Source organism: Haliotis cracherodii, unplaced genomic scaffold (genome assembly GCF_022045235.1).
Source record: "Haliotis cracherodii isolate W230 unplaced genomic scaffold, xgHalCrac1.p SCAF_6, whole genome shotgun sequence".
In the NCBI taxonomy this organism is placed as follows: Eukaryota; Metazoa; Mollusca; class Gastropoda; order Lepetellida; family Haliotidae; genus Haliotis; species Haliotis cracherodii.
In genome coordinates this window covers 3,741,676-3,766,696 of record NW_027266319.1, presented here as the reverse complement: position 1 = coordinate 3,766,696, position 25,021 = coordinate 3,741,676, and the positions used below count along the sequence as shown (strand labels likewise).

The following is a 25,021-nucleotide window of genomic DNA, read 5'->3' as shown; positions in this document are numbered from 1 at the left end:
TCTAATCTCCATTACCCTCCCTTCTCCCCTTTCCTCTTCTCCCCCTTCCTCTTCTCCCCCTAATTTCCATAACCCTCCTTCCTCCCTTTCCCCTTCTTCTTCTCCCCCTTCCTCTTCTCCCCTAATTTAATTTCCTCTTCTCTCTAATCTCCATTACCCTCCCTTCTCCCCTTACCTCTTCTCCCCCTAATTTCCATAACCCTCCCTCCTCCCTTTCCCCTTCTTCTTCTCCCCCCTTCCTCTTCTCCCCTAATTTAATTTCCTCTTCTCTCTAATCTCCATTACCCTCCCTTCTCCCCTTACCTCTTCTCCCCCTAATTTCCATAACCCTCCTTCCTCCCTTTCCCCTTCTTCTTCTCCCCCTTCCTCTTCTCCCCTAATTTAATTTCCTCTTCTCTCTAATCTCCATTACCCTCCCTTCTCCCCTTACCTCTTCTCCCCCTAATTTCCATAACCCTCCCTCCTCCCTTTCCCCTTCCTCTTTTCCCCTAATTTAATAACCCTCCTCCCTTTCCCCTTCTTCTTCCCCCCTTCCTCTTCTCCCCCTAATTTAATAACCCTCCTCCCTTTCCCCTACTTCTTCCCCCCCTTCCTCTTCTCCCCCTAATTTCCATAACCCTCCCTTCTCCCTTTCCCCTTCCTCTTCCCCCCCCCCATCCTCTTCTCCCCTAATTTAATAACCCTCCTCCCTTTCCCCTTCTTCTTCCCCCCCCTTCCTCTTCTCCCCCTAATTTAATAACCCTCCTCCCTTTCCCCTTCTTCTTCTCCCCCTTCCTCTTCTCCCCCTAATTTCCATAACCCTCCCTTCTCCCTTCCTCCCCCCCCCCCCCCCCTTCCTCTTCTCCCCTAATTTAATAACCCTCCTCCCTTTCCCCTTCTTCTTCCCCCCCCTTCCTCTTCTCCCCTAATTTAATAACCCTCCTCCCTTTCCCCTTCTTCTTCCCCCCCCTTCCTCTTCTCCCCCTAATTTAATAACCCTCCTCCCTTTCCCCTACTTCTTCCCCCCCTTCCTCTTCTCCCCCTAATTTCCATAACCCTCCCTTCTCCCTTTCCCCTTCCTCTTCCCCCCCCCCATCCTCTTCTCCCCTAATTTAATAACCCTCCTCCCTTTCCCCTTCTTCTTCCCCCCCCTTCCTCTTCTCCCCCTAATTTAATAACCCTCCTCCCTTTCCCCTTCTTCTTCTCCCCCTTCCTCTTCTCCCCCTAATTTCCATAACCCTCCCTTCTCCCTTCCTCCCCCCCCCCCCTTCCTCTTCTCCCCTAATTTAATAACCCTCCTCCCTTTCCCCTTCTTCTTCCCCCCCCTTCCTCTTCTCCCCTAATTTAATAACCCTCCTCCCTTTCCCCTTCTTCTTCCCCCCCCCTTCCTCTTCTCCCCCTAATTTCCATAACCCTCCCTTCTCCCTTCCTCCCCCCCCCCCCCCCCCTTCCTCTTCTCCCCTAATTTAATAACCCTCCTCCCTTTCCCCTTCTTCTTCTTCTCCCCCTTCCTCTTCTCCCCCTATTTCCATAACCCTCCCTTCTCCTCCCTTTCCCCTTCCTCTTCTTCCCTTTCTCCCTAACTTCCATGACCCTCAATCCTACCCCAAAGCAAACAATGTCGTAAGAGTCAACTTAATTGACCAAGTTTTCAGACCATGACGTGTGTCATCATACCGATAGCATGGATCATTGCTCCTAATCAACAACTGGTCCTGACACCATTATTTACTGGCTGTTGGCAAGAGCTGGCACATAGCTGAGAGCGTCGTTGGACCCCGAACCCAACTATCCCCTGCTTCTGTTCCAGGACATCACCCAGCAGCAGCTCATCAACCGGGAGGCGGTGGAGCTGCTGGAGAAATGTGCCCGGTTCCACATCTTCTGCTCCGAGCGCCTGTGTGAGGAGGACATGCACGTGTTCGACGAGAAGATCAACAACGAGAACCTGACCAAGTGTCTGCAGACACTGAAGGAGATGTACCATGACCTGGATATCAAGCATCAAGTCTTCTGTCCCAATGAGGCTGAGTTCCGCGCTTTCATTGTCCTCATGAATCTCAATGAGGGGGACACACTCAGGTAGGGCTCTGTTGGAACTGTGGTGGTGTTGGGAGTTCAGGAGCTGTAGGGATCATCATGGTCATGTGACAAAAACAAAATGGCAGCTGTTGAAGTCTGAATGAAGACTTAAACTGAATAGTTTCAACAAAGTAGGAATAAGAATGGATGCTGTTTTGATGTTTGTTTTTGATGGCACTCATGGCCATTGACACACATTACAATGAAATTTAGATAATGACAAAAAGTTAAGAATATTTTGAGAATCTCACCAAGAAATGAAACAAATTGTTGATTTTAACCAATGTTCATATATTCTCACAAAATTTTGTTTGTTATGCTGAAGCATTCAAAGGTTCTTAATGTGAAAATCAAATTGATGTTTGAGACCACCCGAACACTGTTGGGTCACTGATGGGGAATATCACGTTTGCTTTTCTTGAGCATTCGTCTGAAATGTTTGAGCCTAAAACATATAATATACATGTACAACATCTTTGTAAACACCACCTAAATGTTGCTTTTGTGTGTTGTCATAAACAGTCAAAGGGGCACTGTTGTAGACTAGTCAGCGTTAGAAATTGGCACTTGTCCTGTAGTCGTCACTGCCCAATAGTTAAGGTATCAAAAGGACTAGTAGAAATTTGCCTTTTTTAAGGGTTTTGCTATATGTTATCTTTATTAAGACTTGTGGACTAAAGCTAGTGGTGAAGGCGTTGGTTCATCACACCAAAGCCCTGTGTCGATTCCTCACATGAGTACAATGGGTGAAGCCCATTTCTGGTGTGCCCCTCCATGATGTTGCTGGAATATTGCTAAAAGCGGCTTTAAACCATCCTGGCTCATAAACGGTCAGAACATAAATGTCTCACAAACTTTCCTTCTCTCAGACACATGTATATTGATCAACATTTCCACTTGTTAAGACTCACAGTCAAGATGTTAGAATTGAAAAGCAATTTCATATTGTATTGTTGCTATGATAAGATGTCACAAAATTTGTGTAGATGTTTTTTAGAGACATGTTAGCCTTGTGTCTGCATTTGGTATTGTTATAAGTGAAAAAAAAGACAGTAAGAAAATCAAGAACTTCTATAATTCTATGAACTTGATCATTTCTAAATAATTTCTAGTTGCACTTTGCCAAGAGGACCCTGGTTCCATGTTATGTTTTTAGCTGTTTGTGTTGTTCACAGAGAAGTTCAGACGCTCAGGTCAGAGGTCCGCAACAGCAGGGAGATCAAGTTTGTCATCAAGGTGTACACAGCACTCAACAGCAACAATTACGTGCGGTTCTTCCGTCTTGTGAAGGAGTCATCTTTCCTGAATGCTTGCATCATCCATCGGTACTTCACGCAAGTCAGAAGTCGTGCGCTGCAGACGATGATCAAAGCTTTTGGAGGGAAGAAATCCCAGGTGTGTACAGTAACGCATCAGGGGTGTTCTAGCTGCTGGTTCTCACAGTGAACACCTCTGTGGTGTAGTGGATAGAGCATCTGCCCTGGGTGCGTCATACCATAAGATGTTAAAAGATGGTACTTGTTACCCTGCCTGGTGATCGGCATTAAGGGGGTAAAACAAGAATTGGTCAGCTCTGAGTAGTATAATGTTCCTCAGTTGAGTAGCCATTTTAAGCTGCGGCATGATATCTCAGTTAGCCTACACTCACAATAAAATCAGCATAAGTGAGGCACATTGCTAGAAGTGCAATAATCTTTAACGTGACACGTGGCACGGGTAGCCCAGTCGTCTAAGGCGCCGCGATTCGCTGTGCAGAGTTGCGTCCCTTGGGCATGCCAGAAACCTATGATTGTGGGTTCGAATCCCGGTTCGCCCTGATTATGTTTCTAGGTTTGTCAGCACCATACCCGTGCTCGTGGGTTTCACCAAAGTGGTAAACATCTGAGCCATGCATCACTTCGGGCTTTCTTCCCACATTTAGCTGACACGCCACGATATAACTGGAATACTGTTAAAAGCGGCGTTAAACCTAACTCACTCACTCACTCACTCTGATGTTTGAGTTTGTTCCTTGGTCTAATGGCTGGCGGTTCGTGCTGTTGGTTTCAGCATTATTGTCATCTTCCCGTGGCAAGACCATCCACTAACGTTTTTGTCCAAGTCTTGTTTCCATCTTTGCCACATCAAGCCCACTTTCCTGCTAAAAATTATTGGACTATCGCACATATCGATAGTCCAATCGGAGAACATTTCACAAAAATCCAAGACTGGTTCATATTCATATGAAGTGATTTACCGCTGCCTGACTTTGTTGACGCAAATATTTTTATCTTTTAAACCCCTCAATGAATGCCTGTGTCTGTCTGTCAGGAATGAAATCGCCATTGTTTTAGTTATCTGATCGACTTGGTTGTTGCCTATGGTATTTGCCATCTTTGTGAAGCCAATATACGAGATAAGAACAGCGATTTAATTGGATATCACGTTTTCATTACAAGGGACACAACTCGTGACCTACGTGTGCCAGTATCGAGCCAAGAAAAGTGGCCTTGAAGTTTAAACATGCATAAGAGGTCAGGAATAATTCAGCCTGTGAGTGCTAACATTGACCGTGTGTATATCTTACCCTATAGCTGCAGTGCTCAGATCTCATGTGATGGTGGTGCATTTATTTTCAGTTCCCACTGACCGAACTTGTGAGGATCCTTTCCTTCGATGACGTCAATGAAGCAGCAGCATTCTGTAGGTTTTATGGCCTGAGAGTTGCCGATGGCGCTGTCGTATTGGACAAGAACTCTTTAATGGTTCCAGAAAGTGCCTATTCTCCACGCAGAGCTATAACACTGATCGAGTCGAAGAGAACGGTTCCTGTCGGAGAGGTGAGTGGAAGTGTGGGTGGGTTTATTCCATGCCAGCAATACTGTAGGTATACCACGACAACCTGTAAAGTACTCAAGCTCCAGTGGTTGATAACATGAGCATCAATCTGTGCAATGTGGAAACCCATTTGCCAGACCCTTGAAGATCCAGGTAAGAATAGGTCTTCAGAAGCCCATGCTTGTCATAAGAGGTGACTGACAGGATTGTGTGGTCATGCTCACTGACTTAGTTGATGCATGTCATGGTATCCCAATTGCATGGATTGATGCATTAATATCTATCACTGGTTTGTCTGAACGTGATTCAATTATTTACAGACCGCTGTAAACAACAATAAACAAAATCACTTTTCATGTACATGTCTTTCATCAGTTAGAAATAAATGCAGACACAAAACATATAACAACAAACATGCCAAAAAAGCAAACAAAAACCAACAATATGATATAACTGAAATGATGTGTTAAACCCAACTCACTCACTCACTCATCCTCCATGCTGTCATTGTGCGGTTGTCCAGGTGATCAGTGGGTCGGCCCTACCTCCTCTCCATCTGCCAGAACCTCACTGCAGCTTTGATGACAACGGCCGGTTCAGACTTGGTCAGGATATCCTCAAGTATGGTACGTTCCTTTGTGTTCTCTCACTGCCGTGATATTGTCAGCTTGCTTGTTCCTCTAATTATGTAAGAATTGGCGCTGTCCGTCTGTCACATATCGTTTCCGGAGCAGAACTAAATAAACATGAGAGATATCTTAACCAAACTTGGCACATAGACAGGTCGAGTGGTTAACTGGTGCCTTTTTATAGTTTGGAATTTTTGGAAAATTATTTTTCGAGTTTCCATAGCAACAATTTTTATTAAGACTGAAAATGGCGGTTGTGCTCCTTTCCAAAGCAGATCTTGAAAACTGTACAATACCAAACCAAACTTGGCACATAGATAGATCTAATGGTAAACTGGTTTTTGTTAGTTTGGGATTTTTTGAAAATTTATTTTTTGTGTGGCAAAAACTTTGACTAAGAATTGAAAATGACGGTATTGCTTGTTTCCAGAGGACTAATGCCTTGCACACAACCGGACATGTCATATTGACAGAGAGTAGCAGTATTTCATGCTTGTTTTCCATGATTCTCGTCGCCATTCTATGGCTGGTGTAGTGCTGTAGGGGAAGACTTAGGGTCACCTCATTAGGTGGACAAGACTCAGATTAATTCATTTTGATGTCTTCCATTTTATTTGCATATTTGACTGGACTATAATTGTAACAAATGCTTGATGACATTTTCTGCAGAAAGGTTAATGTCATTTTCTCAATGTAATCAATAGAGGTAAGTTGACACAGGAATTCAACTATAATTGGTATACTCTGTATTGTAGTTATGGCTCCCTTTTGGATGAAGTAGTGAGATGTACTTTATGCTTCAAGTGGGCTGGTAGATAAGGCCAAGAGTTTTCTCTTTCCTGGAATGACCGCCTCCGTGGTGTAGTGGATAGAGTGACTGCCCGGAGAGTGGAATGTTGTAGTTAGGGCTCCCTTTTGGATGAAGTAGTGAGATGTATTTTATGCTTCAAGTGGGCTGGTAGATAAGGCCAAGAGTTTTCTCTTTCCTGGAATGACCGCTTCCATGGTGTAGTGGATAGAGTGCCTGCCAGGAGAGTGGAATGTTGGTGGTTCAATCCCTGGCTTTGTTATACCAAAAGAAGTTAAACAGATGCTACTTGTTGTTACCCTGCCTGTTTCCTGATTGGCTGATTATATAATGGGCTGGGCGCTCCTTACTGCACTGAACAATGTCACTGACTTCATATTGTTGTCTACAGTCTTTAGTGTTAAGGATTAGATAAGTGGTCCGTGAAGTTATTGAGGTCTTTATTCATAAAAATTGATTTCAAAATGTTTTTGTTATTATGGAGTTATACTAGTAAATATCGGTGTGCACACTTTGCAAACATCCACAACACTGATACACAGTGTGTACACCAGCTTCTACGTTCATACCTCAATAAACGCAAAAACTATTGAAGTCAGTTCTTGACTGTTTATGTCCATTCTGCTGCTTGTGTGTCAGATGGAGGCAAGGGCAAGAAACAGGTGGAGAAGTCTGTTCCTGATAAGAAACCCACACCAGTGTCAGCAGTGGTGTTGCAGACACCAGCCTCTCCATCTACACCGGTGCTGTCTCCGCTAGCCGAGACCACAACCCAGGAGGAGTCGGCGGCGGCAGCATCAGCATCAGAGACTGCACAGTTTTCTAATGAGGTGGGCAGTTATGGAGTCCATGGATCACAGTGTTATCCATCTCAATGATTTTCTAGCTGTAGTGTTCTGGGGAGATTGCTGGGTAGCACTAGGGCAAGGGTGGCCAGGATTTGCAGGTACCTATGATAATGGGTTGATATCAAGAATCACCCTGATAATATTTCTTCCTTGGTAAGTGAGTGAGCAATAACGCTCACTCACTCACTCACACACATACTCACAAACACACTCACACAGACTCACTCACAAACTCTGTCACTCACTCACTCACTCACTCACTCACTCACTCACTCACTCACTCACTTACTCACTCACACACACTCACTTACTCACTCACTCACTTACTCACTCACACACTCACTTACTCACTCACTCACTTACTCACTCACTTACTCACTCACACACACTCACAAACACACTCACAGACTCACTCACAAACTCTGTCACTCACTCACAAACACACTCACAAACACACTCACTAACACACTCACAAACACACTCACACAGACTCACTCACACAGACTCACTCACAAACTCTGTCACTTACTCACATACTCACAAACACACTCACAAACACACTCACACACTCACACAGACTCACTCACACAGACTCACTCACAAACTGTCACTCACTCACTCACTCACACAAACTAACTCACATACTCACAAATTCACTCACTCACTCACTCACACAGACCCATTCACTCACAAACTCACACACTCACACTCACAATCACAAATTCAGACACAAACTAACTCACTCACGCAAACTACCTCAGTCTCTCCCCCACCTTTGTACAAGTTGTCCCTGATGATTGTGTAATTGCTGTGTTGCCTGTGCATATAAGAAGATGAATGTTGCACTGGCCTTGTGTGACACTATATGTGTGGTGTTTCAGGCTGTGAAGATGATTGCACGGGAGCTGTTCTGGGAGGTGATTGATGAGTTTGTCAAGGAGATCTCTACAGGCTACGTGCGGGCGGTGCAGCTGTACCTGGATGCTGGGAAGAAGACGGTGGAGGAGATTGTTGTCATCGGGACGGCCACGCTCATCAGGTGAGAATCTGCACTGTACCAGTAGCATCTTCATCAATGTTTAGTCCATCTTCATCAATGTCTAGTCCATCTTCATTAGTGTCTAGTCCATCTTCATCAATGTCTAGTCCATCTTCATCAGTGTCTAGTCCATCTTCATCAATGTCTAGTCCATCTTCGTCAGTGTCTAGTCCATCTTCATCAGTGTCTAGTCCATCTTCATCAGTGTCTAGTCCATCTTCATCAATGTCTAGTCCATCTTCATCAGTGTCTAGTCCATCTTCATCAGTGCCTAGTCCATCTTCATCAGTGCCTAGTCCTTCTTCATCAATGTCTAGTCCATCTTCATCTATGTCTAGTCCATCTTCATCAGTGTCTAGTCCATCTTCATCAATGTCTAGTCCATCTTCATCAGTGTCTAGTCCTTCTTCATCAATGTCTAGTCCATCTTCATCAGTGTCTAGTCCATCTTCATCAGTGTCTAGTCCATCTTCATCAGTGTCTAGTCCATCTTCATCAATGTCTAGTCCATCTTCATCAATGTCTAGTCCATCTTCGTCAGTGTCTAGTCCATCTTCATCAGTGCCTAGTCCTTCTTCATCAATGTCAAGTCCATCTTCATCAATGTCTAGTCCATCTTCATCAGTGTCTAGTCCATCTTCATCAGTGTCTAGTCCATCTTCATCAGTGTCTAGTCCATCTTCATCAGTGTCTAGTCCATCTTCATCAGTGTCTAGTCCATCTTTGTCAATGTCTAGGCCATCTTCATCAATGTCTAGTCCATCTTCATCAGTGTCTAGTCCATCTTCATCAGTGTCTAGTCCATCTTCATCAATGTCTAGTCCATCTTCATCAATGTCTAGTCCATCTTCATCAGTGCCTAGTCCATACACTCCAAGGGCTTGACACGGCCAATTTGTAAACTTATTATCTCTCACACTGTGCATTTATTCTTTTGATTCTATGTGGAAAAGTGCTTGATCAAAGTTTCCAGCTTCTGAAAACATATCACCTGAACACATCCCAGCATCACCATGGTCCCCACCCAAAGAAATAGGTCACTCACAACCAACATTGTGTGGATTTCGCGTTAATGTTTTGGGAAAAATGAGTAAGAATATGAAACATCGCACAGCCTGCTTTGTCAGCGCTTGAAATCGAGATGTTTATGATGTTACAGACAGGTGTGCCAGGTGTTTGTGATGTCACTGACAGGTGTGTCAGGTGTTTGTGATGTTACAGACAGGTGTGGCAGGTGTTTGTGATGTTACAGACAGGTGTGGCAGGTGTTTGTGATGTTGCAGACATGTGTGTCAGGTGTTTGTGATGTTACAGACAGGTGAGTCAGGTGTTTGTGATGTTACAGACAGGTGTGTCAGGTGTTTGTGATGTTACAGACAGATGTGTAAGAGGTGTTTATGATGTTACTGACAGGTGTGTCAGGTGTCTGTGATGTTACTGACAGGTGTGCCAGGTGTTTGTGATGTCACAGACAGGTGTGTCAGGTGTTTGTGATGTTACAGACAGATGTGTAAGAGGTGTTTATTATGTTACTGACAGGTGTGTCAGGTGTCTGTGATGTTACTGACAGGTGTGTCAGGTGTTTGTGATGTCACAGACAGGTGAGTCAGGTGTTTGTGATGTTACAGACAGGTGTGTCAGGTGTTTGTGATGTTACAGACAGGTGTGTCAGGTGTTTGTGATGTTACAGACAGGTGTGTGACGAAGTGTTCACAGAGGAGACAGAGCGGCAGCAGCAGGTGTTGGCTGCGGAGCTGGAGGATCGTCGATGTCGGGTGTCAGAGGACATCTGCCGGGACTTGGTGGAAGACGTCACACAGCAGGAAGCTCACAGCCTCGCAGTCGCTCAAGTCCGGTGAGAGGCCTTTCATTTTACATCAACAAGATGGTTACTACAACTGTTACTGTCACCCAGTTACTAATTGCTCCCAAGTCATGCTAAGGGACCGACCATTTGCTGAAGGGGAGGGGGGCTTTGAACTTTTTTATATTATCAAGAACAGATACTTTGTCAGCTTTGGTTTCAGACTTTTTTAGATTTTTTTAAGAAATACGCCTTGCAACAATGCAATTTTTGCGGCAGGCAATTTCTTTTTTTGTCAATGGTCTGAAGGATCTTTTTTTCTTGTTACCAAGAATTTTCATGGGCAACTTAGTTCGGGGGGTAAAGTCCAAGGCGCCCCCACCCCCCCCAGAATATGAAATGGTCAGTCTCTTATGCCATGATGAAATAGGATAAGAGATGATAACTTAAAAGTTACAGTGATTGCAGTATTTGGTTTTAAGATGGTTCCTGTAATTCTTGTAAATATATTTAAATGGGGCAGTGGTTAAGGCATTTGCTCATAACACCAAAGGCTTGGGTTCAAATCCTCACATCGGTACAATGTGTGAAGCCCATTTTTGGTGTCCCCTACCATGAAACTGCTTGAATATTGCTAAAAATGGCATTAAAACATCCTCACTTACTCACTTTTAAAATGCCTGTTTAACATTGTTTAATCTGATGTTGCAAATATCCCATAAAAATCAGGTGAGACACAGAGGCTTATAGTGTGCATGATGCTTACATCTGACTTCAGGGAGGTTCAAGCCCAGCTGAAGAAGGAACGCGCGGAGCGATGTACGACGGTGGTGACGGACGAGGTTGTGGAGGACACCCTAGCCGAGCTCATCCACGAGATCAGTGGAGAGGTCCATCGCATTGATGTTGTCCAGAGACTTGCTAAACTGGAAGCCATTGAGAGACAAGTGAAAACCCTGCGTTCATGTCGCTTCCTGCAGATCTGGAAGAGGGAACATGCTAAACGGGTCAAACTGAAGCGGGCGATGTTGGCCTTCCCGTGTGCGCCGAGCACGCAGGATGTTCACTCACAGCTGCAGACGCTGTTGCCAGATCGTTGCAGTGATGGAGTGGTCAATGGGAGGATGTATGTCAACCAACAGGCAATGGTTACTATAGAGACGCCTATGGACATTGAGAAGCGAGACAAACTCTTCATTGCGAGACACTCGCTGATCATGCTGACCCATCGGCTATTGAAGGAGAAGGCCTGGCAGCCGTTAGACATTCCTGCTGTTGCTGGAAAGGAGTTTGAAAAAATCTTCCTCAAACAGAGGGATCCAGAGACATGTATTGCAGGTTTGTGGGGAGTTTCATTGTGGCCACCTTGTACAAGACTTTCCCAGGGTATGACCAGGGGGAGCTCTTCCCAGGGTTTGACCAGGGGATCTATGAGTAAGCGTATAGAATTGATGCATGTATACATGACGATATGTTTACACAAGGTGGGATTAATGTGCAAAGATAACAATATAATGACAACACAAATGAGATTAACAGGAGAAGCCAATTAAGTACAATGAAGGTATAGTGATTGGGCTGGGTATTATAACAAGGACCTTACTATGGTAACACTGTCAATAAGGAAATCAAGATGTCCATTTTCAGTTGATGATGTGATGAAAGCACAGTAGAGTACATTCTGGGTTTTCCCTTGAAGATCTGGGGAAGAAAAGGTCTTCAGCAACCCATGCGTGCTGTAAGAGGCGACTAAGGGGATGGGGTGGTCAGGCTCGCCGACTTGAATGATATGTGACATCGTATCCCAATTCTGTGGACTGATGCTCATGATGTCAATCAGTGGATTGTCTGGTCCAGACTGGATTATTTACAGACCGCCGTCATATAGCTGGAATATTGCTGAGTGGAGCGTTAAACAACAAACAAACAAACAAACAAATATGCTGGGTAGGATGATGCCTTGGCCTTTGTTAATATCTGGCGTCTTTCTTTGGATTTCAATAGTTTCTTGAAGTTTTTCTACTTTTCCAGTGCTCATGCTGATTTGTCAGTTATTTACGAGTTTCCGGTATTTATTTTATATTGCCTACTTTCTCCCTCCCTCTCTCCCTCACTCCCTCACTCACTCACTGCTTGATCTGCAGAGACAGCCCCAGAGATAACATGGAAGCTGACCGTGTCGCTGCCGGACACAGCGGCGGTGACCACAGTGGACTCGGATGTTGGCGAGCTGGTCAACAAGTGGCTGTGTGCAAAGTTGCAGAGACGAGATGTACCTGACAACCCGCATCTCAAGTACAGGGTCAGTATAGATAGGCACTGTATTAGCACTGAGTAGGACGTAAAACACCATTCACTCGCTCACTTGCTGGCTCACAGATAGGTGTCATTCTTTATGACTTCTAAATCTATCTGACAGTACGGGTACCGAATTAGACGTAATAAGCACCAAGGGCTCTCTAAAAAATAGAAAAAGGGGACTCTTATTATAATATAGTATTGGTAAGAAAAAAAACAGAGCGGAAAGATCATGAATATTGTGGTTTATGCTGACAGTCTCATATGATACAAAAGAAATGTCTGTGCATATTATACACGACATATATTTTCCAGAATTTAATTGCTCATAATACGAGTGCGTATTATGCACGAATAAAAAAGTCTTGTGTACACTGATCAATCAGAAGGAGTGCTAACTGGGATTGTTCACAAGCCAATATATTAGCAAATATATCGCAGTGGGCGCTTATAAGAGCGGGGCACTCATTACATCGAATACGGTAATTCAAGATTCATTTCATACATAAGGAGTCCTAGTGGGGATTCAGCTTGATAGTTTGTCATAATATCAATCACTGGTTTATCTGGTCCAAACTTTGGCATGTACAGGCTGTCATAATATAGCTGGAATATTGCTGAGTGTGGATTTATCAACAAACAAGCAAACAAAACGTGCATAAAGAAATAATTATTATTGTTTGTCTATTTCACGAATCATTAGGTGCCAAAACACAAGGTTTGTTCCTTTAACTATTAAGTTGAGAGCTGTTCATCAGCCTGAGAGTACAACTCGGTGTACCTTACCCAGTAATTCTTAACCTCTGATTGGGGGCACAGGTGGCCCAGTCATCTAAGGTGCCACGATTTGCTGTGCAGGGTTATGTCCCTTGGGCAAGCCAGAAACCTATGATTGTGGGTTCGAATCCCGGTTCGCCCCAATTATGTTTCTAGGTTTGTCAGCACCATACCCGTGCTTGTGGGTTTCACCGAAGTGGTAAACATCTGAGACCTGCATCACTTCAAGCTTTCCTCCTACATTAAGCTGACACACCGTGATATGACTAGAATACTGTTAAAAACGACATTAAACCCCATCTCACTCACTTAACCTCTGATTTGTGTCTTTTGATTTCTTTTGTCCACTATTTTTAATTTTGTTCTCTTAGGGCGAGGTTTTGAGTTTGTACCATTCCATGGTAAAGAGACAAGGGAAACAACCCCTGCAGGTTGGAGTGTGTGTGAGGACGGTGGTGGGAACTCTCAACAAGAAGGAGGTACAGAAGGTGGAAGACAAGCGCCTCCTGCTTGGCAGTGCTGGAATCCTCTTCGTCCTTCCTCCGGTTGACGACAACCAAGCTTACTGGAAGCAAGCCACAGCTCGTCTTGCAGGAGTTCTACACGCCAAGCCCAAGTCTCCTGCACTACCATTGGTCATTGTTTTACCAGAATCAACCAATGGGAGCTTCTCTGTGAGTGAGCTGATACAGAGGCTAGAGTTAAACAGTTTCCAGGATGATGGACTGGTGTCGGTCGTGGACAAACTCTCTCTCCCTGCAGGTGTAGTGGAGCTGGAGGCCGACCTTCCTCAAGCTGCTGACAGGGTGAGTGCCGTTTGTGAGTGCGTGAGTTTGTGAGTGTGTGAGTTTGTTTAATTGTTGTTTAACACCACACTCAGCAATATTCCATCTATATGATAGTGGTCTGTAAATAAAAAGTCTGGACCAGACAAATCTTGTGATTGACATCATGAGCATTTATCTACGCAATTGGGATACGATGACATGCATCAACCAAGTCAGCGAGTCTGACCACCTGATCCCGTTAGTCGCCTCTTACGACAAGCATAGTCACCTGTTCAGCAAGCATGGGTTGCTAAAGACCTATTCTACCCCGGATCTTCATGGGTCGTACAGAAAGTACATTATGGACAGGAAGACCCCCACCTTGTAGCCAGATGGATGGTGTCTTTCCCTTGTTCTGCTTGACCACGTACTGGACGAAGGCCCACACGTCGGAGCACACCTCCTCCCAGGAGTTGCAGCTGTAGTCGTAGTCGTAGTAGTGGAAGCGACAGAGCTGAAGCAGGGAGATCTCCTCGTACACGTGTTCCAGTGGGATGCCGGCTACACTGCAACACACACCTATTCTACCCCGGATCTTCACGGGTCACCAGCAGCTCCTGATGGCCTTACTATTCACATTGTTAAACCCTCCGGTGATCCCTAGTTAGAGCTGGTCCCCTAACCTATGCTTGTTGTGAGAGGCGATGTATCGATCGAATGGTAAGGCTCAATGACTTGGTCGCCTGCTGGCATTGTACCCAGAAGATACCACGGGTTTGTCTGGTCCAGACTCAATTACATACAGGCCTCCATCATAGAGCTAGAATATTGCAGAGGGCAGCGTTAAACAACAAACACACACACATGTACTAGGACTGTATCTGTAGATATTTTTCAAATTGTGCACATTGTGATTAATATTACCTGTTTAAATATTGTGGCAAACATGTACAATTAAGCCTTTCACATCGCATTCTTTTGTAGTGAGAATAGCCAATAAGGTTTCCTGTATATATATACTTGCAATAGAGTTCTTATTGTTTCTCAGTATTTCTGTACTTGATGTCAACAAAAGGGTCTTATGTTTGATCACAGTTCATCTGTTTTTCATATTATTTACATGAAGTAACTTTCCATGAAATATGGTCCAGTGTCACAGAATGAATTGTTGTTGATGGTGTAACTGTTGTTCTGTCTCATTGTGACACATTCATTGTGGTAACGTGAACAAGTCGGGGGGTCATGAACTCCTTTTGAGGATTATTGTTTTAAGTATTCTACAACCCTCAGGGAATGAATTTCCCCATATGACGTTAACCGGTTGTTTTTAATTCACATCACAGAGGAGTAGATGTGTCAGCACTGAGAATGAGCAGTAACATTGCAACAATTTTGATATTTCTGTTTCTATAATGGGAAAGTTAACTTCAAAATGCTAAATAATATTCATATGTGGTTTTCTTGGCAAATACCAATTCGATAAAACTCTGTTGATATTCTTCTATTCAGAAAAATTAAGGATGAATTGTCTACATGTGGTATGATTTTGTGTTTGGTTGGCAGTTGTCGGAGAGTGTCGTGTGGCTGGTGGAACACATGGCGGAGTTGCCAACGCTGCTGACGGCACGGGTGGATGACTACGTGGAGGAACTACTACTGCAGGAGTACTTCACCCCCGTCCTACACAACCTCCGTTGCAACAAGGAGAGACACACACTGCACCAGGTGAGGACTGACTCGACACAGGCAGGGTGTTACTGCGGCAGGTGTAGAGGGGGACACTTGTATCTTGTGTCATGTTTGACTAAATGACTGTATGTTACAGGCTCCCAACACTTGTGTCCTGTTTGACTGTATGTTACAGGTTCCCAACATTTGTGTCCTGTTTGACTGTATGTTACAAACTCCCAACGCGTGTGTCCTGTTTGACTGTATGTTACAGGCTCCCAACACGTGTGTCCTGTTTGACTGTATGTTACAGGATCCCAACACGTGTGTTCTGTTTGACTGTATGTTACAGGCTCCCAACACTTGTGTAATGTTTGACTGTGTGTTACAGGATCCCAACACGTGTGTCCTGTTTGACTGTATGTTACAGGCTCCCAACACGTGTGTCCTGTTTGACTGTATGTTACAGGCTCCCAACACGTGTGTCCTGTTTGACTGTATGTTACAGGATCCCAACACGTGTGTCCTGTTTGACTGTATGTTACAGGCTCCCAACACGTGTGTCCTGTTTGACTGTATGTTACAGGATCCCAACACGTGTGTTCTGTTTGACTGACTGTATGTTACAGGCTCCCAACACTTCTGCCATGTTTGACTGACTGTATGTTACAGGCTCCCAACACCCTGATAACTCTGTACAACTGTGTGGTGGAGCATCTGGCCGAGGTGGCATCAGCAGCCTCCCTTGCTACACTCTCCTGTCCGATACCCGAGTTTGTTTGGTGCTACAAGAAAAAAGGTAGGCCAGTGTTGTCATTGCTCGCTGTGTTTAGTCCTTAACACTTTTTGACTTCTGTTAGTATCGAGATTGTATGAAGCTATATCTAACATTTACTCTCTGCTGTATGTTCATGAGTTACAGGTATCTCTGTCCTCTAACTTGCTGCAAGTTGCTGTGCAGGGTTCATCCCATACATCCTATATCTTGAGTTTGAATCAAAGTTCCACTTCCAACTTAGCTTAATTAGTTTAAAGAATGGCAGAACATTCTGTTATGTTTTAGTCATCAGTATTTGACATTGGTTTAATCTGATTCCTTCATCTTTGTGTACCAGTACATCCACTAAAAGCATCAACTGGTATGCCAATTATGTTTTGACAGCCGACACTAATTTATTTCCCGAAGCCTGTTTGTTGATGCAGGAGGTTTCTTCTTCCAAAAGGCAATAAAATACCACCTACATGTTCCTAATGCCCCCATTTCACTATGACCACGAATATCCCAAATCAATTTTTTCATGTCCTTAGATAAATCTCAATCATTTCTTAAAGTTCTTAAATGAATCTTATTTGATTCCCAAAGATTGTACAGTTCGCAGGAGTTCGTCAAATCAGCGAGAAAGGTTTTGTTTGTCAAAAACCTTCGTGGAAGGGTCCCCGAATTGCAATTTCATGGCTGTATCGTAATCCATTCATAATTTATTCTTATGTTCCGTAACAGCTTCTTAATCAATTCTTTTGCATTCTTCATATTTTTTACTTATCCTGCATTACTCCTTAATGCATTCACTGCTTACCTTGCGACAAAAAAAAACTGGGACAGCTAACCGGCGATGGTCCTTGGGTGAATGGCTCTGTTCGTAATCCCACTTTTACATCCCCCGTCGCTGTCCCTGTGACCTCACGTGACCAAAGGTCAACTCTTCACATCACTGCCTGTCGCGACATAGCTAGGACGTTTCCAGCGGAGCTCTCGTTTTTTGGATTTATTTAGACCTTCTAATTCTTCTACCATTCTAAAATTCTTCTGCGATGGGTGATGTATACATTTCATATTACTTTCAACATGTTGTGAAGTTGTATTTGATGTTTTGAGGCGGGAAAAAAAGACGTGTCTTTTTTGCTTTTCCCGCCACGTGCTATCTGTTCCCCGCCATTTTGAATTGTGTTACAATTGTTTGCTTGGAAGGTAGTCAATTGTTTACAATTATCGGCTAGGTATGTATAACATATTTCATATGTTGTTTTAAATACTACTAGCCTTGGCGGTTCATTGAGTTGCGTATATTCAAGCATTTATACACTTTCAACTCGTTCAAAATTTGCCGAGAAATTATCTACGGCAGTAAATTCCAGTCCCGTTTTCTTCTAGTATATTATTGCGTAACTTATGCTTGCGCGTTGTACTAATTGTCGTGGAAAAAAATCTATTCAAGATCCTCACCCACGTTGTTTGTCGTGTACACAAATTTGTGCACCAAATTCTAAATGTGTTTTTTGTATAAACCTCTCTCCAACGAGTTTCGCGAGGTATAGGCAAGTTACTCACAAACGTATTTTACAGCAATCACGTCGTGAGAAAAGGAAAATGTCTTTATCGCTATCGCGAATGAGCGATGGACAGGATTCGATCATTACGACGCAACCTTTATCTATGAGGGATAATAGGTCGGCCGTAACTGTCACCGCGGAGGTGCACATGCCACCGGAATCTTCTCTCCCGGAGAATGTTGGGCGTATTATAATTGCACCTAATTTGCAGTCTTTGGAGAATTCTACATCTGTTACGGCTGCAGACAGTGCGCCAGCGTCTCAAGATGCGTTGTCGGGGGTAGCGCCAAGCCAAGCTAGACTCAGGTCTCCATTGAGCATTGCGCCTCATATGCCTGCGCCAAGCGCAGCCAAGCCCTACTACACAAGCGCTTCTACAGGGACATCAGCCCCAGGGCTATCAGCGTATGATATTACGCAAGCAGCGCACGATCAGCTTAGCGCTGTACCAACGTTCCCAGCGCAGGCGCCTATGCCAATTCCAAACACTAATTGGATGCAAAATTTTCTACAGTCAATGTGGCAGCAGTCTATGACACAACTGTATCCTGCGCCTACGCCTATGTCTACGTCTATGCCTACGCCTATGCCTATGTATCAGACACCTGCATCAAATACATCTACAGCACATATTTTACCGCCTACTCCAGTGACTAATGTGTATAACACTCCTATTATGAGTCATAATACAGTACATTCTTCGTTGAGTAGTACCAGTACACCTGCCCGTACTTGGACATCAACTCATGATTCCTTGTCACCAGGCAGTTCATCTAAGCCCTCGGTCAGAGGTAATATTGCACATCGGAGTAGAAGTCGTTCACCATCAAGACGTACACATCAACGTCGTTCTGATTCATCAGATGGTTCTAATGATGAGGAGGGAGATTCCGCGAACGAATGGAATACTCACCTTAGCCTGGCTCAAGTACCTGATTGGGTAGCTGACCGCCTCATTTCAGTACCTTCCCCGGGTAGTGGGGTGGATAAAAAAGATACTATTTGGACACATCCCACGTCGATTCCGATTGACCCTATGATGTCAGATATGATTAGATCTTTGGATGAGGACTTCTCCAGGCTGACACTTACGCCGTCATTCAGACCTCCCAGATTTAGGAAAGATGAATTTCCTATACATGGCTTTGAGGCAGCAAACCAGGCACATAGTTTGGATGAGGATATACAGAGAATGACAGGCTCGTCAAGGCCTACCACTCTTAAGGTTCAGGATACCAGAGTTGCGTTTATTGAAACAGAAATCCGAAGGGTATTAAAACCTTTAGCAGCATTAGCATCGTCTACTCGGGCGGTAGAGCAGGATCTGTCAGAGGATAATCCTAACCGACTAGATCACCTCCAAACTATAGTTGATTTTCAACAGCGTCAGATTGACCATATAAGGAATCATCTTAAAGCTGCGTTGGCAGAAATAACTGTCACTCGGAGATTGGGTTATTTAGCCTTATCTACTTGGGACTCAGAGTTTAAACGCAGATTGCTACGTCAACCCTGGTCTTCATCATCTCTGTTCAACGAACAGATTTCAGACACACACGCCAAGGTTTCCAGTTACGCTAGGGATGAAACAGCACTCAAGGCTTTGGAGCATGTTTCTCAAAATTTCTCCCAGCGATCAGGCAAGTCAGGCAACTACAGGCCTAGACGTGAGTCGCTTAAGGAAGGACAGGTGCAAGATTCTTTTCGTGGCAAAGGGCGTGGCAGAGGAAAACCCCAGGGTTCTTATCAATCCCGACGTGGTAAATACCACAGTAAGGGAGGTGAAAGGAGGGGCAAACATTGAAATGTTAGACAGTCACGACTGGGATCTCCTACCCCCAGTCGTCCCAATTGTCAATACCCCCGTAGGCGGGAGACTAAATTTGTTTTGGAAGAACTGGAGCATCCTCAGGGACGATTATGTTCTCAACATTCTACGCCACGGTTACCAACTAGACATAGAGGTTTTTCCTCCGTTGACCACGGCACCCATTCCGGGGAATTATCCAAGGAAGCAACATGTCCTTTTAAAGGCCAACATAGACTTACTATTGGAGAAAAGAGCCGTAGAGATTATACACAGCCCAGCGTTAACTCCGGGATTTTATTCTCACATCTTCCTGGTACCCAAGAAGGGCTCAGACAAGATGAGAATGATACACAATCTCTCTGTTTTCAACGAGCTCTATCTGAAGCGTCCACCCTATTTCCGCCTCATTACATTGAGAATACTCAGAACCAGCATAAAAGCGTTCGATTCCTTGATCAGTATCGATCTACAGGATGCATATCTGCACATACCGATTCATCCCAAAGATCGCAGATTCCTCAGGTTCCAGTTCAATGGGGTCCACTACCAGTGGGCAGTACTCCCATTTGGCATTTCAGTGGCCCCGTGGCTATTTACGCGAATAATGAAGCCCATAACTGTGTTTCTACAGCTGAGGAACATTTGGTTCCAGTCGTACATAGACGACTGTCTCCTGTGTCATCAACACACACTGATGTTAGTATGCCACCGGGAATTCACCAGAAGACTACTATATCAACTGGGTTGGATAGTCAACGAGGCGAAATCGGAGTTAACTCCATCTTTTCGACTCCAGTTCATAGGAGGACTATTTCAAACAGATCAGAACCTCCTGTCGGTCCCCAGGGACAGATGGCACAAGATTTTACGCCTCCTGTCACCTGCTCTTTGTCAACCACGCACACTTCACCAATGGCAAGTGTTGCTAGGGTTACTCACCTCAGCCCAGGACCTAACCAACAGAGGCCGATTACAGTTACGCCCAATACAACAATTCCTGAATCCCTACATCAGGAGTCAGGATCCACTCAGGGCCATCATGCTACCAACGCACTTGAGACCTTATCTCCGTTGGTGGACGATAGAGTCGAATGTCTTAGGAGGAATCTCTTTATCAGGGTTGTCCCCGAATCTACACCTATTCGCAGACGCCTCCCTTCAGGGGTGGGGTGCTCATCTACAAGACCAGACAGTCTCAGGGCTATGGTCAAGCGCTCATCGGAAATGGCACATAAACAATCTGGAGTTGGAAGCCGTAATCCTAGCCATATCCCATTGGCAGAATCAACTACAATCAACCCAACTCTCCATATCCACAGACAACAGCACTGTGGTGTGGTGCCTGCGCAATCAGGGAACAACACACTCCAACTCGCTACTGCAACAGACATTCAGGTTTTTCCATTTAGTGGATCGGCTGCAACTACAGTTCATAGTTCAGCACATCCCCGGATGTCGAAACATTCTGGCCGATGCTCTATCACGACCAGACAGGGTAGCACCCACCGAGTGGAAACTTCACACAGAAGCATTCCAAATATTGGTTCGGAAGTTCGGGCAACCAAACATCGACCTGTTTGCAACTTGCCAAAACCATCAACTTTTGACATATGTCTCCCCGTTACCAGATCCGAGGGCTTGGGCGGTGGACGCATTCAGCATTCCTTGGGAAGGACTAAAGGCGTATGCATTTCCGCCACCAGTTCTACTTCCCAGGGTAATACAAAAGATCCAAGAGACAAGAACACTTGCTCTGACTTTGGTCGCGCCCTGGTGGCCAGCGAGAGGGTGGTTCGTCGAGCTCAGGAAGCTAGCAGGAAACGACCCACTACCCCTTCCACAGTGGTCCAACCTACTTATCCACCCTCACAGCAAATTGCCTCATCCAACACCAGACAGATTTCGTCTGCACGGTTGGTTCGTCTTAAAAAGGCATTAAGTGCAAAAGGCTATTCGGCTCGGGCAGCAAAAGCTATAACCTTAGCTCATCGTCCCTCTACTAGAAGCCTTTACGATGATAAGTGGGTATCGTTTGAAACTTTTTGCAAGGCAAAAGGTCAAGATCCTACCACAGCGTCACCTCAGTTTTTAGCTGAATACCTCCTACATCTGCGTACCCAGAGACACTTGAAAGGTAGCACCATTACCACGTACTTGGTTGCACTTAACTCAGTGTTGGCCGTTCCGGATAATCGTAAGATTACTAAGATCCCGGAACTACAGGCCTTATTACGCTCATTTAGGCTTGAGGATCAGAAGACCAAGTTCCGCCCACCTGCATGGGATCTGAACGTGGTACTTCGAGGTTTGCGAGGACCCCCATTTGAGCCCCTCAATGCATCCTCCTTTTATGACCTCACCAAGAAAACAATGTTTCTCTTGGCATTAGCCACAGCGGCACGGGTGAGCGAATTACATGCAATCGACATTACCCGGGTTCGTTTTGAGCATGGGACGCACGGAACGGTACATCTAGGGTTGTGCTGGGATTTTATTGCCAAAAATCAATTACCAGGCCAACCTGATCGTTCCTTCACCATTCCACCAATCTCGACGATTGTGGGCAGTGAGGATGAGGGTGAACTTCTATTATGTCCAGTACGGGCACTGCGAATTTTCATCCGCCGTTCCAAGACTAGGCGTGGTTCGAGGAAGCGGTTATTTATACCCGTATCTACTACATCCACGACCGAGGTCAGTCGCAACACCATATCCTTATGGTTACGCGCAGTCATCCTTCAGGCCTATTCGATCGCCAATTTGGATCCACCAAGAACGAATAATCCTCATGAGATCAGGGCATTAGCCTCTACCATGGCCTTACACAGCAATTGTACTATTAAGACAATCATGGAAGGATGTTTTTGGAGGTCTGACACAGTTTTCGCTAGTCATTATCTTCGAGATGTGACTCTCGAGGACATTGAAGGTGTACGGAGTTTTGGGCCGTTGGTTGTAGCTCAGCAAGTTACCAACCCTCGACGCAAATAATGTACGCACCCTATACAGAGCCTTTTCATGTTTGGTGTAATCGATCAGATTTCGCCAGGGGAAGACAAGTTTTTGTCAGCAGGGCTATAATTATATAGTAAGTAAAGATTTGGCTGAGCAGCTCATTGTCTTTATTACTAAAATGTATAGGGAACTATTCTTTAATTCCCATGTGCAATTGTTTGCCACATTGTAATACCCTACCGTATTAGCGTTTTCTCTCAACTTTTCCGCTTAACGGTTTACTGACCAATCTGTGTCATGTTGTCAGGGTGTGAATTATCGAGGTTTCTGTATTGAGGATTTCCCACCTCCATACCGTCCGATACAGATGCATTAAGGAGTAATGCAGGATAAGTAAAAAATTTAGTAAAATCTAAATATTTTTTACATTTGTATACTTATCCTGCATTACTACGTTTAAGGCCCACCCGTCGCAGACTTGCCTCCCCACTTTGGCTTCAGAAACCTCAAAAGTATGTTTTTTTAAGCTCGGGCGACAGGCAGTGATGTGAAGAGTTGACCTTTGGTCACGTGAGGTCACAGGGACAGCGACGGGGGATGTAAAAGTGGGATTACGAACAGAGCCATTCACCCAAGGACCATCGCCGGTTAGCTGTCCCAGTTTTTTTTTGTCGCAAGGTAAGCAGTGAATGCATTAAGGAGTAATGCAGGATAAGTATACAAATGTAAAAAATATTTAGATTTTACTAAATTTTTCAATCCGATAAGCCACAAAAGTTTGCATTATTGGCCGAATCGTCACGAATTTTTGAAAGTTTCCGATTTGGGGTGATTTAGAATATTCGTGGTCTTAGTGAAAGGGGGACATTAGACAATTCCAAACTGCCTTGTGGTTAAAGCGTTAGCTCGTTATGCCAAAGGCCTGGGTTTTATTCCCCACATGGGTACAATGTGTGAATCCCATTTCTGATGTTCCCTGCCGTGACATTGCTGGAATTTTGCTAAAATCGCCAAAAGACCATACTCATTCATTCATTCCAAACTGAGAAACAGATTTCTCAAAAAAAAAGTTTTGTGTTTTGTTTTTATGTCCATGAGTTGTGTTGACCAAGTCATGTGACCAGTACAAGTTGATGTGGAACCTCTAAGTCATGTGTGTGTTGCAGAGTTGCCAGCATCCCACTGGAACACGTCGGAGCACCTGAGTCACCTGTACGAGGAGATCTCCCTGCTGCAGCTCCCTCGCTTCCGATACTACGACTACGACTGCAACTCCTGGGAGCAGGTGTGCTCCGACGTGTGGGCCTTCGTCCAGGACGTGGTCAAGCAGAACAAGGGAAAGAACACCATACATCTGGCCACAAGGTGGGGGTCTTCATGTCCATAATGTACTTTCTGTATGACTCGTGAAGATCCGGGGTAGAATAGGTCTTCAGCAACCCATGCTTGCTGTAAAAGGCGACTATGCTTGTCTTAAGAGGCAACTAACGGGATCGGGGGGTCAGGCTCTCTGACTTGGTTGATGCATGGCATTGATCCCAATTGCGTAGATCCACTAGAATGACCATTTCATTTTGTTTTAATGGATGGGGAATTTGGCAGAGAAAAGCAGGGAATGTTAGAACTACACTACTACTGGCCATAAGTGACAGAAATGTAGTTGTGCTTTCTTTGTACTCTACTCACGTTTTTATCAGGATACTAATTATTTTTTCACAATGATTGCTGATAATATGTAAGCAAATAGGATGGAAAATCCATATCGCTTTCGAAAGTTGAGCTGTATGAGGACTGCCATAATAGACTGAAGTCACTTTTGGTCAGAAAAGAATATTGCGTTTTTTAAACATTTTTTTTAAATGTTGGTGAAAATGTACCATTAAATCATAGAGCACTGGTTCGAGGTTCATATGTTTCCTTCAACCTTGACCTGCTGAGACTCACCTGTAGGATGTTGTGTGTCTTCAGGATCAAGAGTTTGCTGCAGAAGGTACAGGAGGAATTTAACGATGTGTGTTACCTGGTGGAGGGGGAGGACAGGTGTGAACCCACCTACGTCAACATGCCCTGGACGGATGTCATCGACGCCTGCATCACCTACAGACTTACCTGTCTCCCCATCATGGACAAACATTCACTGGAGGTGAGCACGAGGCGTCATGGTCAAACTTTCCATGCATTGCCAAGTCCAAAGCTCAATTGTAGTACATTGAAGTACCAATATTTGAGCACTCTCTCCAACTGTTGTTTAACACGTCATATCTCCCCTGTTGCAGCAACCTCTCCAACTGTCATATCTCCCATGTTTCAGCACCCTCTCCAACTGTCGTATCTCCCATGTTTCAGCACCCTCTCCAACTGTCGTATCTCCCATGTTTCAGCACCCTCTCCAACTGTCGTATCTCCCGT

The 25,021-nt window shown here is 44.7% G+C and overlaps 2 protein-coding genes across 2 annotated transcripts in view; both read left to right on the top strand.

Moving 5' to 3' along the window:
- The window catches only part of LOC139446798 (germinal-center associated nuclear protein-like), a 45,305-nt gene that overhangs the window by 17,476 nt on the left and 2,808 nt on the right, over nt 1-25,021 (top strand). Inside the window, exons 12-25 of the mRNA XM_071228127.1 lie at nt 1,790-2,061; nt 3,237-3,456; nt 4,680-4,880; nt 5,402-5,504; nt 6,955-7,145; nt 8,045-8,202; nt 9,893-10,057; nt 10,785-11,344; nt 12,151-12,308; nt 13,453-13,887; nt 15,412-15,573; nt 16,189-16,315; nt 23,779-23,977; nt 24,581-24,755. Of these exons, the coding sequence (XP_071084228.1) occupies nt 1,790-2,061; nt 3,237-3,456; nt 4,680-4,880; nt 5,402-5,504; nt 6,955-7,145; nt 8,045-8,202; nt 9,893-10,057; nt 10,785-11,344; nt 12,151-12,308; nt 13,453-13,887; nt 15,412-15,573; nt 16,189-16,315; nt 23,779-23,977; nt 24,581-24,755 (3,126 nt within the window). The remainder of the gene's footprint in view (nt 1-1,789; nt 2,062-3,236; nt 3,457-4,679; nt 4,881-5,401; nt 5,505-6,954; nt 7,146-8,044; nt 8,203-9,892; nt 10,058-10,784; nt 11,345-12,150; nt 12,309-13,452; nt 13,888-15,411; nt 15,574-16,188; nt 16,316-23,778; nt 23,978-24,580; nt 24,756-25,021) is intronic.
- Nucleotides 20,571-23,286, top strand: LOC139446799 (uncharacterized). The gene has a single exon (XM_071228128.1). The coding sequence runs from the start codon at nt 20,861-20,863 to the stop codon at nt 22,646-22,648; it is 1,788 nt and encodes a 595-aa protein (XP_071084229.1). The 5' UTR covers nt 20,571-20,860; the 3' UTR covers nt 22,649-23,286.